At 38.7% G+C, this 13,617-nt stretch overlaps 2 protein-coding genes across 2 annotated transcripts; both read left to right on the top strand.

Annotated features, from left to right (window-relative positions):
- Window positions 1–7,749: 7,749 nt before the first annotated feature.
- LOC121400661 lies at window positions 7,750–8,400 on the top strand (the record flags this gene model as incomplete). Its single annotated transcript, XM_041584290.1, has 1 exon — window positions 7,750–8,400. A coding segment is annotated over exon 1 (651 nt), but the record flags the coding sequence as incomplete, so codon positions are not given.
- LOC121400662 (uncharacterized protein K02A2.6-like) lies at window positions 8,394–11,726 on the top strand. Its single transcript, XM_041584293.1, has one exon. It carries the CDS (start codon window positions 8,430–8,432, stop codon window positions 11,724–11,726), a length of 3,297 nt encoding a protein of 1,098 aa, XP_041440227.1. The 5' UTR covers window positions 8,394–8,429.
- Window positions 11,727–13,617: the final 1,891 nt, after the last annotated feature.

Here is a 13,617-nt window from a genome sequence, read left to right on the forward strand (position 1 = left end):
GTATTTTAGAAATATTTGCTGTGTCTCAGGGGATTGTTGGCATAAGAGGAGTTTTCAGCAACACATTTTTAGCCATGTCAAAAAAAGGGAAACTTCATGCAACAGTAAGTAACAAAATACAAAACACTTGTCTTTTCCTGTTACATACTCTTAAAATGTAATTCAGCTGCTGTAGACATAACTGGAAATACTTTCTCTATTACATATTGACATCCCCTCCTTGTCTAGTTAATATTGTCTTTATTGTTATAAAGTGGATTCAGGAACAGGAACTGCAAAGGTTTTTGATGTAGTGCATATGTGTTGAGCCATTGCTTTAAGGTACCAAGGCAAAAGTTTTCATTCACTGTCTGGGGTACCTGGGGCCCACCAGAGAATCTCACTCCAGGAACCTACCAAACACATAAACACTCTCTTTGTGCTGGCTCCTAGTATACGCATTGGTAAACAGACTTGAAGGGATACAAGTGTGAGCCAGACAAGGGCAGTGAACTAACTGACACCTTGGCAAGACTTCCATATTATCCACAGACATGGCAGTAAGAAATGGACAATGAGCATATTTATCTCAGACATATCAGTAATGAGCATATTAAGCCCAGACAAGCCAGAAAAATCACTGCATTGAAAGCATTACCTCACCCACTTTTCCAGAAGCAAAATCCCACCAACGTTTCTTCCTCAGCTTTCCCATGGCGCGTTCTGCCTTCTGAAAAGATATTAATGATGGAAGTGTAGCCATCTTTATCCTTTTTTATCTCCTTCCAAAGGTAGGAGGTGTGATGGATCAGCAAGGTGGTGGGGGCACAGCAGGGTCAAGGGGAGGCCAGTGGGGGCGCAGCAAGGTGATGGGGCTGAGGCAGTGGGGCAGCAGGGTGATAGATGGGTATGAGGGCCAGAACTAAGGATGCGTTTCACAGTGGCACACGCGACCATATTTTCTATAGTATTCTGTTGGCAGGGGGCCCTGCGGAGTGATGGCGAAGGCTGTAAAAGGCCCAGCATAGTGTCAGAGAGTACGGTGGTGGCAGGGCCAACAAGGAGGGAGACAAGCTGCAGGGCCCAGCAGGATTAGGGTACAGCTGGGATTTTTGATCTCATTGGTGGGCTTGCAAAGGATTTTTGGCGATAAAAAACAGATTTCTTGGAGAAGCTTCATGCAAAAGATATAGCAGACAATTTGTGTGGTGGTGGGCCCCCAGAGCAGATTCCCCTTATGTCTGTTTATTCATATTGCCCTGAAGTGTTTAGGTTTTTTTGGTTCTGCCAAGTAAGTTCAATTTCACAGGCTGTAAACACAAGTACAACTGAATACAGTGGCCTAAAATAAACAACATAAGAGACAAATGAAAATTCTACACAAATCTTTCTTCTTCTTACAATAGAATGGCATTGCCCAAGGAGTAGAACTTAATTTCATTCAATATAATGTAAAAGAAAAAGTTACATTGTATTTTTAGCTCTAGCCAGTTACTAATAGACAATGTAAATGTATATCCCATAATCCCAAGTCAATGTATAGAGGTTAATGAGGCCATTCAGTTTGTCTTATGTAGAAAAAGTGCATAAACACTATCTGAACTTCCAAAACAAAATATGAATGTTTTTCAATGACAGTCTGTGCTGGAGGGACCAGGTTGCCACCCCCTATAGTCTCACAGAGTGATCCAACCACAAACTTACCTTGGACCAACAGTGAAGTAATGGATTCTGGGACTTAAAGGGGTTTTTCACCTTTGAGTTAACTTTTAGTATGACGCAGAGGGCGATGTTCTTAGTCAATTTGCAATTGGTTTTAATTTTTTATTATTTATGATTTTTGAGTTATTCAGCTTTTTATTCACAGTTCTCCATTTTATAATTTCAGCAATATGGTTGCTAGAGACCAAACTACCCTAGCAACCATGCATTGATTTGAATAAGAGATTGGAATATGAATAGGAAAGGCTCGAATAGAAAGAAGAGTAACAAAAAATAGGAATAACAATACATTTGTAGCCTTAAAGAGCATATACTTTCGAGATGGGGTCAGTGACCCCCAGTTGAAAGCTGCAAAGAGTCAAAAGAAGAAGGCAAATAATTCCAAAATTATAAAAAATAAATAATGAAGACCAATTGAAAAGTTGCTTATAATTGTCCATTCTACAACTTAGTAAAAGTTAACTTAAAGGTGAACCACCCCTTTAAAGTTCCAGAGAATCTGTGCACCACCCACTATGGAAAGCAGAGGCTTTAAGTCCCAGAATCCATCACTTCCCAATAGAATAAGGTAAGGCAGAGGTTACATTGCAATGTCAGCAAACAGAGTTTGGGAAAATGGTTCATACATCTTTCATGGATTACTTTCAATCTCCGGAATCAGATAAGGCTGTGTAAAAAAAATCTGAATATATTTATATTTCTTTTTGGAAGTTCTGATAATATCTATGCACCTTTTCTGCATAAGCCCACATGAAAGCCAAATACCGAACTGAATCCGAACCCTAATTTGCATATGCAAATCAGCGAGGTGGTGGGAAAAAGAGAGCCATATGCAGCGCGCAGCAAAATATCTTTTTACTTCCTTGTTTTATGATAAATAGTCACATGATTTTAAGGATTGTTTAGGCCAGGCACAAGGATTGATCTGAATCCTGCTGAAAATGACTGAATCCTGGCCGAATACCGAACTGAATCCTGGATTTGGTGCATCCCTAGTACACAGTATATATATTTAATAGCACTTATTTATAGGAATTAAAAAATGTAGGAAAACAGAATATAATTAGGACCAAACACAGTCCATTACACCACTGTTATGCTTGGAATGCAAATAAATATATATTACACACACAATGCAGGATTAACGTATCATTGTTAACATACATAAAGTTTTTACTTGTATAAAGTTCCAAACAAAATATCTACCATTCATATACATGTACAGTATCTGTTATCTGGAAATCTGTCATTCAGAAAGCTCCAAATTTCAGAAAAGCTGTCTCCCATAGACATTTTATCAAACTCTCAATATACATTTTATCAAATTTTAAAAAAATATTTCCTTTTTCTCTGTAATAATTGAACATTACCTTGTACTTGATCCAAATTAAGATGTAATTAATCCTTAATTACAGTGATAGTAATATAACAATATTTATGGCATAGCGAAAACGTAGTTAGGGATCAGAGAGGGATCTTTTACTTACGTACCTGTATGTAAGTAAAGGTTTAAACTACACCCTTTATATAACTAAATGTATTTAAGTACAGCACATGTAAGCAATGTATGTTTAATATGTGACATTGCTTATTATTTATTGATATATGAATACTGGAAATTATTTATAGAACTAATGTTATACATGTAACTTTATTTATTTTAACAGTGATACTGTATTATAACCCTGCATTGTGTGTATTTATTAAGTGACATTAATGGCACTTACTGTAGGTCATAGCCATCATTTTATTGAACTGCGTTTGGTCTTAAGGTCCTCATAGACGCAAAGATTTTTCTTGCCAAATGACCGATTTTAGCGAAGTCCGACCAATCCTTCAAAATTATTGTGCGGTTAGTGTGATTAGAACGATCGTACATCTTACGAATTTTTCAGCCAACATTTGTCAGAAAATTGATCGGCCAGGTTAAAAAATCTTTATCGGTCCCAGTGCAATCTATCTATGTTTGCAGGGACAAGCAGGCAGCTACCCTTTGTTTTCCTGGCAATATCGCCTGAAATGGTCTTTTTAGTTGATGGAAAATTCGTACGATCATTTCGAGATAATTGTGGTCTCACGATGGCGATCGGATCTTTTAAAAATCTTTACATCTATGGCCAGCTTTAGTCTTATAAATGGGTGTTTCTAAGACTAAATGTGGCCTGAAATGTTTAATGCCTATAAATGTTAGAAAGACATGGAATGCATTAAGGCTAATGATTGCAGTATGTTTTTTTTTTTATAAAATCTGTTTTGCTACTATATTATTTTGAGGAGGAAGGTTACTTGTTCTCTATTTTTTATGTGACTTTGTGAAATCACATGTTCAGCTGCTGAGGAATCTAAAGCTTTCACTTGTACAGATCTGTTTTTTTGCCTTGAGTTTCTTATTCAAAGTTAGCATCAAGGAGCAAATTTAGTCAATGCTACAGTTTTATGGTTTTAAATCAAGATACTTTGATAAATGATTCTTGTCATAAGCAATTTGTGAAGGTTTCGCTGTGTGTACATATAAAGACGTTTGGCCCTTCTTTTCTTTCCTATAATGGCTTATAGTGTGCTTAAGCTAATGGAAATGGTTATGGTTGTTTTTGTGGATGTATATTGTAAAATGGTATTGCAGTCTGAGAATTCTAGTAATGCTTCTGTCTTATCTGAATGGGATATACACAAAGTCCACAGTATAGGCAAAATAGCTTTTTGCAACTGCCTCAGATACAACACATTTTCAACTTTCCTACCATTTGAAGACTTGATTTGAAGTTCATTGAGGAAAAAAAATACAGAGTGAATAGAAATAAATATATGTGTTTACAAATTTTGATCCATACAAGTAAGTTGGTATTTAGAGTCCTTTATCCTGTAACTAAAATGTACACATATTCTCTGGCATTTTATACAGCTCAGATTTTTACTTTAAAAATGATGTATAGTTTTCCTAGGTATAGACATTCACCCCATGGAAATATCCCTAAAGTGAGTGTAAGTGAAATGCTAAATTCTTAAAAAAATGTTGTAATGGATGGTGGAATCATTAAATCAACGACATTGCTTTGCTACATCACCTCTGTTCTGATACATAATAATTGTGCAACTGATATACCCTATATACTCGAGTATAAGCCGACCCGAGTATAAGCCGAGGTACCTAATTTTACCTACGAAAACTGGGAAAACTTATTGACTCTAGTATAAGCCTAGACACAACTACAGCCCTGTCTCCCAGCAGCGCACATTCTGCCAAAGCGACCCCCCCAGCGATCAACTGGACTTCTTTGCAAAGTTGATGGTGACAGAGAATTGCCAAACGGATTACTGTGTGCATTGTCCCACTGTCCCACTACCATGTGCAGAGGGTGCTGTGTGATATTGCCATCACTGTTAATCTTTCGTATAACCAACAAAGGGCACTGTGTGATATTGCCATGACTGTTAATCCTTCATATAACCAACAGAGGGTGCACTGTTATTCTTTCATATAACCAACAGAGGGCGCTGTGTGATATTGCAGTCACTGTTAATCTTTCATATAACCAACAGAGGGCGCACTGTTATTCTTTCATATAACCAACAGATGGCACTGTGTGATTTTGCAGTCACTGTTATTCTTTCATATAACCAACAGAGGGCGCACTGTTTTTCTTTCATATAACCAACAGAAGGTGCTGTGTGATATTGCAGTGACTGTTATTCTTTCATATAACCAACAGATGGCCCTGTGTGATATTGCAGTCACTGTTATTCTTTCATATAACCAACAGAGGGCATTGTGGGATATTTCAGTCTCTCCCCAAGTGAACTGTTGGTATAGGAATGATTAAAAGTGACTGCAATCTCAGCTACTGCCCGCTGACCCGAGTATAAGCCGAGGTAGACTTTTTCAGCACATTTTGGATGCTGAAAAACTCGGCTTATACTTGAGTATATACGGTAGTTACATGTTTAGTACCTATCCTGCACAGCATCCCACTTGCCCTATGGCAGCAAACAATTTCATATGTACAAGTTTATGGAGGGGATATTGTCAGATGTTTCCAGTGCCCAATGCAGAATATGCATGAAGAATAATAACAAGACCTGAAGGATGCTTTTACATAAATGGAGAAAAGGGTGTGTGGGAGTATGTGGATTTCTTACCTGCAATCATTGGTTTTAACAGCAAAAACATTTTCTGGTCTTTTCTGGTCCACTCAACAGCTAGATAGTTTGGCACTAGAGGCAATTTCCGTCTCCGATCTGATACAATATATAATACCCATAGCATTTTAACCCACAACTGCACACATAGAGATTCTCTGTATGTAGTCCCAGTTTTAGTTTGGTGCTCACATAATACGTTTCCCCATTGGATGTCCTGTGTCTGGTGCTGCAATGTTTTAAATGTCTTAAATCAAATGATTTAGGAGGTTAAATAAAAGCTTTAAAAATTTTGAATAATTAAAATTTAGAATATTGCACATACTGTAGAATTTGATATAAGATGAGCAGAATTGCTCAATTAACTGTATTTCTTTTTGCAAATATTTGCATATATTTTGACATTTGCACCACTAGATAAATATCCTTACTACATGTATCGCATTTTAAATAAATATATACTGTATATTGTTCAAAACTGTTAAAGGGGTTATTCACTGTAAGTATGATGTAGAGCATGATATTCTGAGACAATTGGTTTTCAGTTGGTTTTCATTTTTTATTATCTGTGTTTTTTGAGTTATTTAGCTTTTTATTCAGCAGCTTACCAGTCTGCTAGCAACCATGCATTGATTTGGATAAGAGACTGGAATATAAATAGAAGAGGGCCTGAATAGAAAGATGAATAGTAAAAATTAGCTATAACAATATATGTTTCGCCTTACAAAGCATTTGTTTTTAGATGGGGTCAGTGACTCCCTTTTCAAAGCTGGAAATATTGAGAAGAAGGAGGCAAATAATTTAAAAACAATGATAAATCATTGACGAAGACCAGTTGAAATATTGCTTAGAATTGGCAATTCTATAACATACTAAAGTTAACTTAAAGGCAAACCACCTATTTAATCATCTTTTCACTTTTGGTTATACAGGAGGAGTTTGTAGTTAGTACCAGTAACATTAGTTATAAGACTGTTTACTAAAAACAGAACTTATTTATGCATATATGCATAAAAAAGTCAACAGTGATAATAAAACATAGTTTTATGAATTAGTAATTATTATATACTTAGATTATCTCTTTATTAGTAAGAATATTTTATAGGGTCCACATATCTGTGGTAGAAAGCTCTCTTAATCACCTAATCAAACTGCTGCTTGTTGAGAAAGCTGAGGAAATTGCAGTCAGTTTACAAAATCTAGTACAGGTATTGGATCCGTTATCCGGAAACCTGTTATCCAGATAACACCAAATTACGGAAAGGCAGTCTTTCATAGACACCTTTTTATCCAAATAATCAAAATTTTTAAAAGTCTCCTTTTTCTCTATAATAACACAGTACCTCCCAACTAAGATATAATTAATCCTTATTGGAAGCAAAACCAGCCAACTGGGTTTATTTACTAAGGGTCGAATATCGAGGGTTAATAAATATCGAATTCGAAGGATTTACCACAAATACTACGATCGATCGATCGAAGTAAAACTCGTTCGATCGAACAATGAAATCCTTCTTTTTTTAATCGATCGATCGAAGGATTTTTCTTCAATCAAAAAAACCTTAGAAAACTGATGGGGAAGGTATCTGTTATGTATTGACTGTTAATGTAATGCCAGTAGATGGCGCTGTTACATCTTAAACTGGGATGTGTCACTCTGCTCTGCTGATTATTGTTTCCCAAGTATCTGCCTCTCTATCTCTCTTTTCTCCTAACTTGTTGGCAGTTCAGCCATGCTTTCCTTCTAGTAAAGTTTGTTCTACTCCCAGCTACTGTGAATCTTTTGTGTACTACTACAGGGTCCGGAACTTAATACTGGCGACGTGGATTGGGATATAACCCATAAAAAAATCTACAACTACAAGATTCCAGTGAGTAAAAGGGAACTTAAGAGACTTTATTATTTCCATAATGGTGTCCCTGGGCCACATAGAGGAGTTTGACATTGCCAGGCCATCCTCATGGGATTCCTATGCAGAGAGACTACAGTTCTTTCTAGAAGCAAATAAGGTGACAGACCCTGTGCAGAAACGTGCAGTTCTGCTGAGTGTTATAGGCTCAAAGACTTATGAGATTATTCGCTCTCTGGTATCCCCCACTAAACCCAGTGACTGCTCATTTGAGGAAATTATTAAGCAGCTTAAAAATCATTTTGCACCCACAACATCTGAAACTGTTAAGAGGTTCCACTTTAACAGGCGCAGCCAGCAGTCAGGTGAGAGTATTGCTGCCTATATAGCAGAGCTGCGCAGTTTGGCAGAAAACTGCAATTTTGGCAGCAGCTTGGAATCCTTGCTAAGGGATCGTCTTGTGTGTGGGGTCAGGGATGCAGCACTGCAAAGAAGGCTTCTAGCAAAGCACAACCTAACCTTTGCTTTGGCCCAGGAGGAAGCACTTGCTTATGAGGCTGCATCTGCACATTCCAAGGAGATACAGGCCTCTGCCAGTTCAGTTATTGCACCAGAGCTGCATCAAGTGTATAAAATGCCAGCATCAGCACAGGTATCAGATCCAGTAAAATTAAGGTGCCACAGTTGTGGGGGATGTCACCTGCGTGGAAACTGTAAATTCCAAAATGCTGTGTGTCACAAATGCAAGCGCGGCGCCAAATACAGAGAGTCTGCCGCCAAGTTGATAATTCACAGAGACACAAGCAAGCCAGAGGAACTCCATCTGGGGATGCAACACATATAGTAAAAATCCAAAATGACACTACTGAGAAGGAGGCAGAAACAGATATTTATGTCTCAGAAATTATAAATAGTGTTGAAAATGAGCCAATGCACAAAAAGAAATTCACTGATGTAATACTACAAGGATCTAAATGTACAATGGAGGTAGATACAGGCTGTGTCTATTCCTTAATTTCAGAGGAAACTTTCCATGCATTATGGCCCACTAATGGCCCACCTATTTTACCATGTGAAGTTAGACTTGTGGATTACAATAAAAAGCCTGTGGATGTTGTGGGCGCCTGCTTTGTTAAAGTCCACTATAGAAAAGACAGAGGAAAACGACGCCTCATTATTACAAAAGGACACAGAGCAAGCTTATTAGGAGTAGAATGGTTTGAGCCCCTAGGAATTCAATTAACTGGAGTAAATTATGCAACGACAGACTCTTTGCAAAGTGTCCTCAAAGACTTTAGCAGTGTATTTGAAGAAGGCCTTGGCAAATTTAAGGGCTCACCAATATCATTCCTGCTGGATCCCAAAGTTGCCCCAATACGCATGAAGCCACGACCTGTACCATTTGCTCTCCGTCCAAAAATAGATGCCGAAATAGATCGCTTGGTGCAACAAGGAGCGCTAATTCCAGTAACCCGGCCAACTTGGGCCACCCCAATAGTGCCTGTACTGAAGCCAAATGGAGAAGTGAGGATATGTGCTGACTATAAATGTACAATCAACAAGGCATTACAGGAACATCCATATCAAATTCCTGCTGTCAATCAGATTCTCAGCACCTTGGCTAAAGGAAAGTTATTTGCCAAACTTGATTTGGCTCAAGCATACCAGCAGTTACCGGTGGATGATGCAGCTGCTGATGCACAAACAATTATCACACAAAAAGGAGCATTTAAAGCTACACGGTTGCAATTTGGAGTTTGCATTGCACCAGGTGTATTCCAGAAATTGATGGATGACCTCCTTTCCAGCCTGCCAGGGGTGGTGCCATATTTTGATGATGTCCTCATTGGAGCAGACTCTATGGAATCATTAACTGAAAGGGTAAGAGCAGTATTACAGCGATTTGCAGATGCTGGGTTAAAACTTAAGAAGGAAAAATGTGTTTTAGGAGTACCAAGTGTTGATTTCCTGGGATACAAAGTTGATGCAAATGGAATACATCCAACAAATGCAAAAGTAAAAGCCATTCATGAAGCTCCAGTTCCCAAAAATAAACAGGAGCTGCAAGCATTTCTCGGACTTTTAAATTTCTACCATTCCTTCTTGAAAGACAAAGCTACTGTGGCTGAGCCACTACACAGACTACTGGACAAAAATTCTACCTGGAAGTGGTCAGCCCTGCATGAGCAGTCTTTCAAGGATGCAAAGAGACTTTTATCATCAGACAGTGTGCTAGTACATTATGATTTGCATAAACCTCTTAACCTCACATGTGATGCTTCTCCTTATGGAATAGGGGCTGTTTTAAGTCATACTGTAAGTGGCGGTCGTGAGGCTCCCATTGCATTCTATTCACGGACCATGAGTACCACAGAGAGGAATTACGCTCAGATTGATAAGGAAGCTTTAGCCATTGTGGCAGGGGTAAAGAAATTCCACGAGTACTTGTATGGCAGAAGTTTTGCTATAATTACTGATCACAAGCCATTATTGGGTCTGTTTAAAAATAATGGGCCTACTGCGCAGATACTTTCTCCACGCATGCTGAGATGGTGTTTATTGCTAAATGCATATGACTATGAGTTGCAGTACCGCCCAGGAAAAGAAATAAGTAATGCAGATGCTTTAAGCCGTTTACCTGTAAACACTCCTGATTTTCAAGTACCGGCCTTGTCTGAGGTCCTCATGCTAGAGTCATTACCTAGTCCCCCTCTGCAGGCATCAGATATTGCCCGAATGACAGCTACTGACCCAGTATTGTCTCGAGTGTTGAACTGGGTATGGAGGGGGTGGCCAAAAATAAGTTTAAAGGAAGAGTTCACACCTTTTGAGAAACGCCAGCATGAACTCTCTGCATACAAAGGTTGCCTTTTGTGGGGAAATAGAGTGGTAATTCCCAAAGCAGGGCAAAACCATGTTCTTAAAGCCCTACACGAGAGTCACCCAGGCATTGTAAATATGAAAGCCCTTGCTAGAAGTTATGTCTGGTGGCCTAAAATGGATGAATGTATTGAAAACTGTGTAAAAAGTTGTGTCCCTTGCCAGACCAACCGACATGCCCCTGCTAAGGCCTGGGTACATCCATGGGAGGTGACGCGGAGCCCATTGTCACGGCTTCATATCGATTTTGCAGGGCCTTTTCAAGGTCAGACATTCTTCCTTGTGGTTGATTCCTTTTCCAAATGGTTGGAAGTTGTTCCAGTGGCATCTGCAACCACCCATGCAGTCATTCAAGTGTTGCGGAAGTTGTTTGCCACCCATGGACTCCCAGACACTATTGTATCCGATAACGGAGCACAGTTTACATCATCAGACTTCAGAGCATTTATGGAAAGTAACCTTATTCGTCATGTTACAACAGCACCATTCCATCCATCTTCAAATGGACAAGCTGAGCGCATGGTCCAGACTACAAAGGATGCATTAAAAAGGATAATTGATGGTGACTGGAATTATAGACTGGCAAAGTTTTTGTTGCAGCAGCACATAACCCCTTCTGCTAGCACTGGCTGCAGTCCTGCAGAACTTTTGATGAACCGACGGCTTAAAACCTGTTTAGACAGACTGCATCCCGACTTGGCTTCTGATGTACAAAATAAACAGGAAGATAAATTCCATAAAAATGCACAGACCTCCATAGTGAGGATGTTTGAAGCAGGCAATAGTGTGTATGCCAGAAATTATGCACTGGGACCAAAATGGATACCAGCAGTCATTGTTGAAGCGACAGGCCCTGTCTCGTACAAGGTTAAGACTGCGGATGGCCGTGTTATTCGAAGACATGTTGATCAGCTGCGGAGCAGACTAGGGGACAATGTTTGTCCTAACACAGAGGGTAACCATGGCCAGTTTGGATTGCAAGGTGACTTAACTCCTCTAGCTTTTCCAGAGGAAGAGATTCCTGCAGCTGAACAGACAGTAGATGTACCTGAGGGGTTACCAGCAGATACTGAGACCAATCCACAAGGAGAGGTTATCAGTGTCCCAATGGAGCGGCCCAGAAGGGTCATTCAAAGGCCCCGCCACCTAGAGCAGTGATCCCCAACCAGTAGCTCGCGAGCAACATGTTGCTCACTAACCAATTGGATGTTGCTCTCAGTGGCCTCAAAGAAGATGATTATTTTTGAATTCCAGGCTGGGAGACAAGTTTTGGTTGCATAAAAAACAGATGCACTGCCAAACAGAACCTCCTGTAGGCTGCCAGTTCACATAGGAGGCTACCAAATTGCCAATTACAGCCCTTATTTTGCACCCCAAGAACTTTTTGTATGTTTGTGTTGCTCCCCAACTCTTTTTAATTTTGAATGTGGCTCACGGGTAAAAAAGGTTGGGGACCCCTGACCTAGAGGATTATGTTATCTAGGAGGGGAGGGGTGTTATGTATTGACTGTTAATGTAATGCCAGTAGATGGCGCTGTTACATCTTAAACTGAGATGTGTCACTCTGCTCTGCTGATTATCGTTTCCCAAGTATCTGCCTCTCTATCTCTCTTTTCTCCTAACTTGTTGGCAGTTCAGCCATGATTTCCTTCTAGTAAAGTTTGTTCTACTCCCAGCTACTGTGAATCTTTTGTGTACTACTACAGGGTCCGGAACTTAATAGTATCCATAGGCTAACATTGTACCTCGGTAGGTTTAAACTGCCGAAGTATGTAGTCAAAGTTTTTTTTTTAAAGAAACAGTACTTCGACTATCTAATGTCGTAGTCGAAGGTCGTAGTAGCCTATTCGATTTTCGAAGTACCCAAAAAAATACTTCAAAATTCAAAGTTTTTTTACTTTGAATCCTTCACTTGAGCTTAGTAAATGTGCCCCTTAATGTTTACATAATTGTCTTGCGGACTTTAGGTATGAACATCCATTATCCAAAAAAACCCAGGTCCCAAGCATTCTGGATAACAGGTCCCATACCTGTAATTCACTAAAGCTAAACTGTATTTAGTTGTACTACATTAGTACAGTACACGTACAGTACAATATGGCAATACTGGATCAGGTTATATGATTGCTATGGCACCAGAACATAACAAGGAACAACATTTTCTAGTTATTTAAAAATCATATTTTTTATTTTGTACACTATTTTAAAAAAGAAAGGCCTTAGTTGTAATAATATGCATGTGTAATTTTTATTTAATTCATTACATGCTAGCAGTTTTGTACATTTTTTACAGTATGGAATGCCTTGATGTTATAACGCACATTTATTGTATTTGTATTGGAACTCACCTTTAGTTCTTATGTTGCATTACTAGACCTAAATTTTATACAGCTGTCATGAGTCAACATCTGTGATAACATCTGAGAACAATGCTTAACCCTGATCACTGGCCAAAGATAAATATTTTAGAAGCAGGCAGAAAATATTCAACATGAGACCCATTTGTCACTTACAGAATTGTCTATAGAATCCTCACTCCATGCAACCTATTTCCCCACATATACATACCATATACATATATAAATATACATACCATATGTAATTATTTTATTTAATTATTTTATTAATAAGACTACATTATTATACTATATAAATATCTATTGAGGGTTCCCCACTCCATACACTTTATTGGGTCCAGTCCAGGTGATTCTGCCAGGAAAAGCATAGGAGTTTTAAACTTCCTTTTACCCTATAGAAAAGATATGACAAATTCAAGCTACAGGGCTGAATCGATAAAACTCAACGGGGACACATAAACAACTGAGAAGATCTACTAGTTTGGCAAGCCTATATATTATTTTTATAACTTCCATATAGATTACATTTATTTTTAATGACCATTTAATTGCTTTAGCAACATACTGTACTTTTAGCCTTAAACTGGCCACAGATGCAAAGATCCGATTGTTCAAATCCTCGAACAATCAGACTTCCCCATCTCCCAACCTGCCATTAACCAATCAGATCAAATAAAGTAGAAAAGAACAGA

The sequence above is a fragment of the Xenopus laevis genome, chromosome 1L, assembly GCF_017654675.1.
Source record: "Xenopus laevis strain J_2021 chromosome 1L, Xenopus_laevis_v10.1, whole genome shotgun sequence".
NCBI classification, from domain to species: Eukaryota; Metazoa; Chordata; class Amphibia; order Anura; family Pipidae; genus Xenopus; species Xenopus laevis.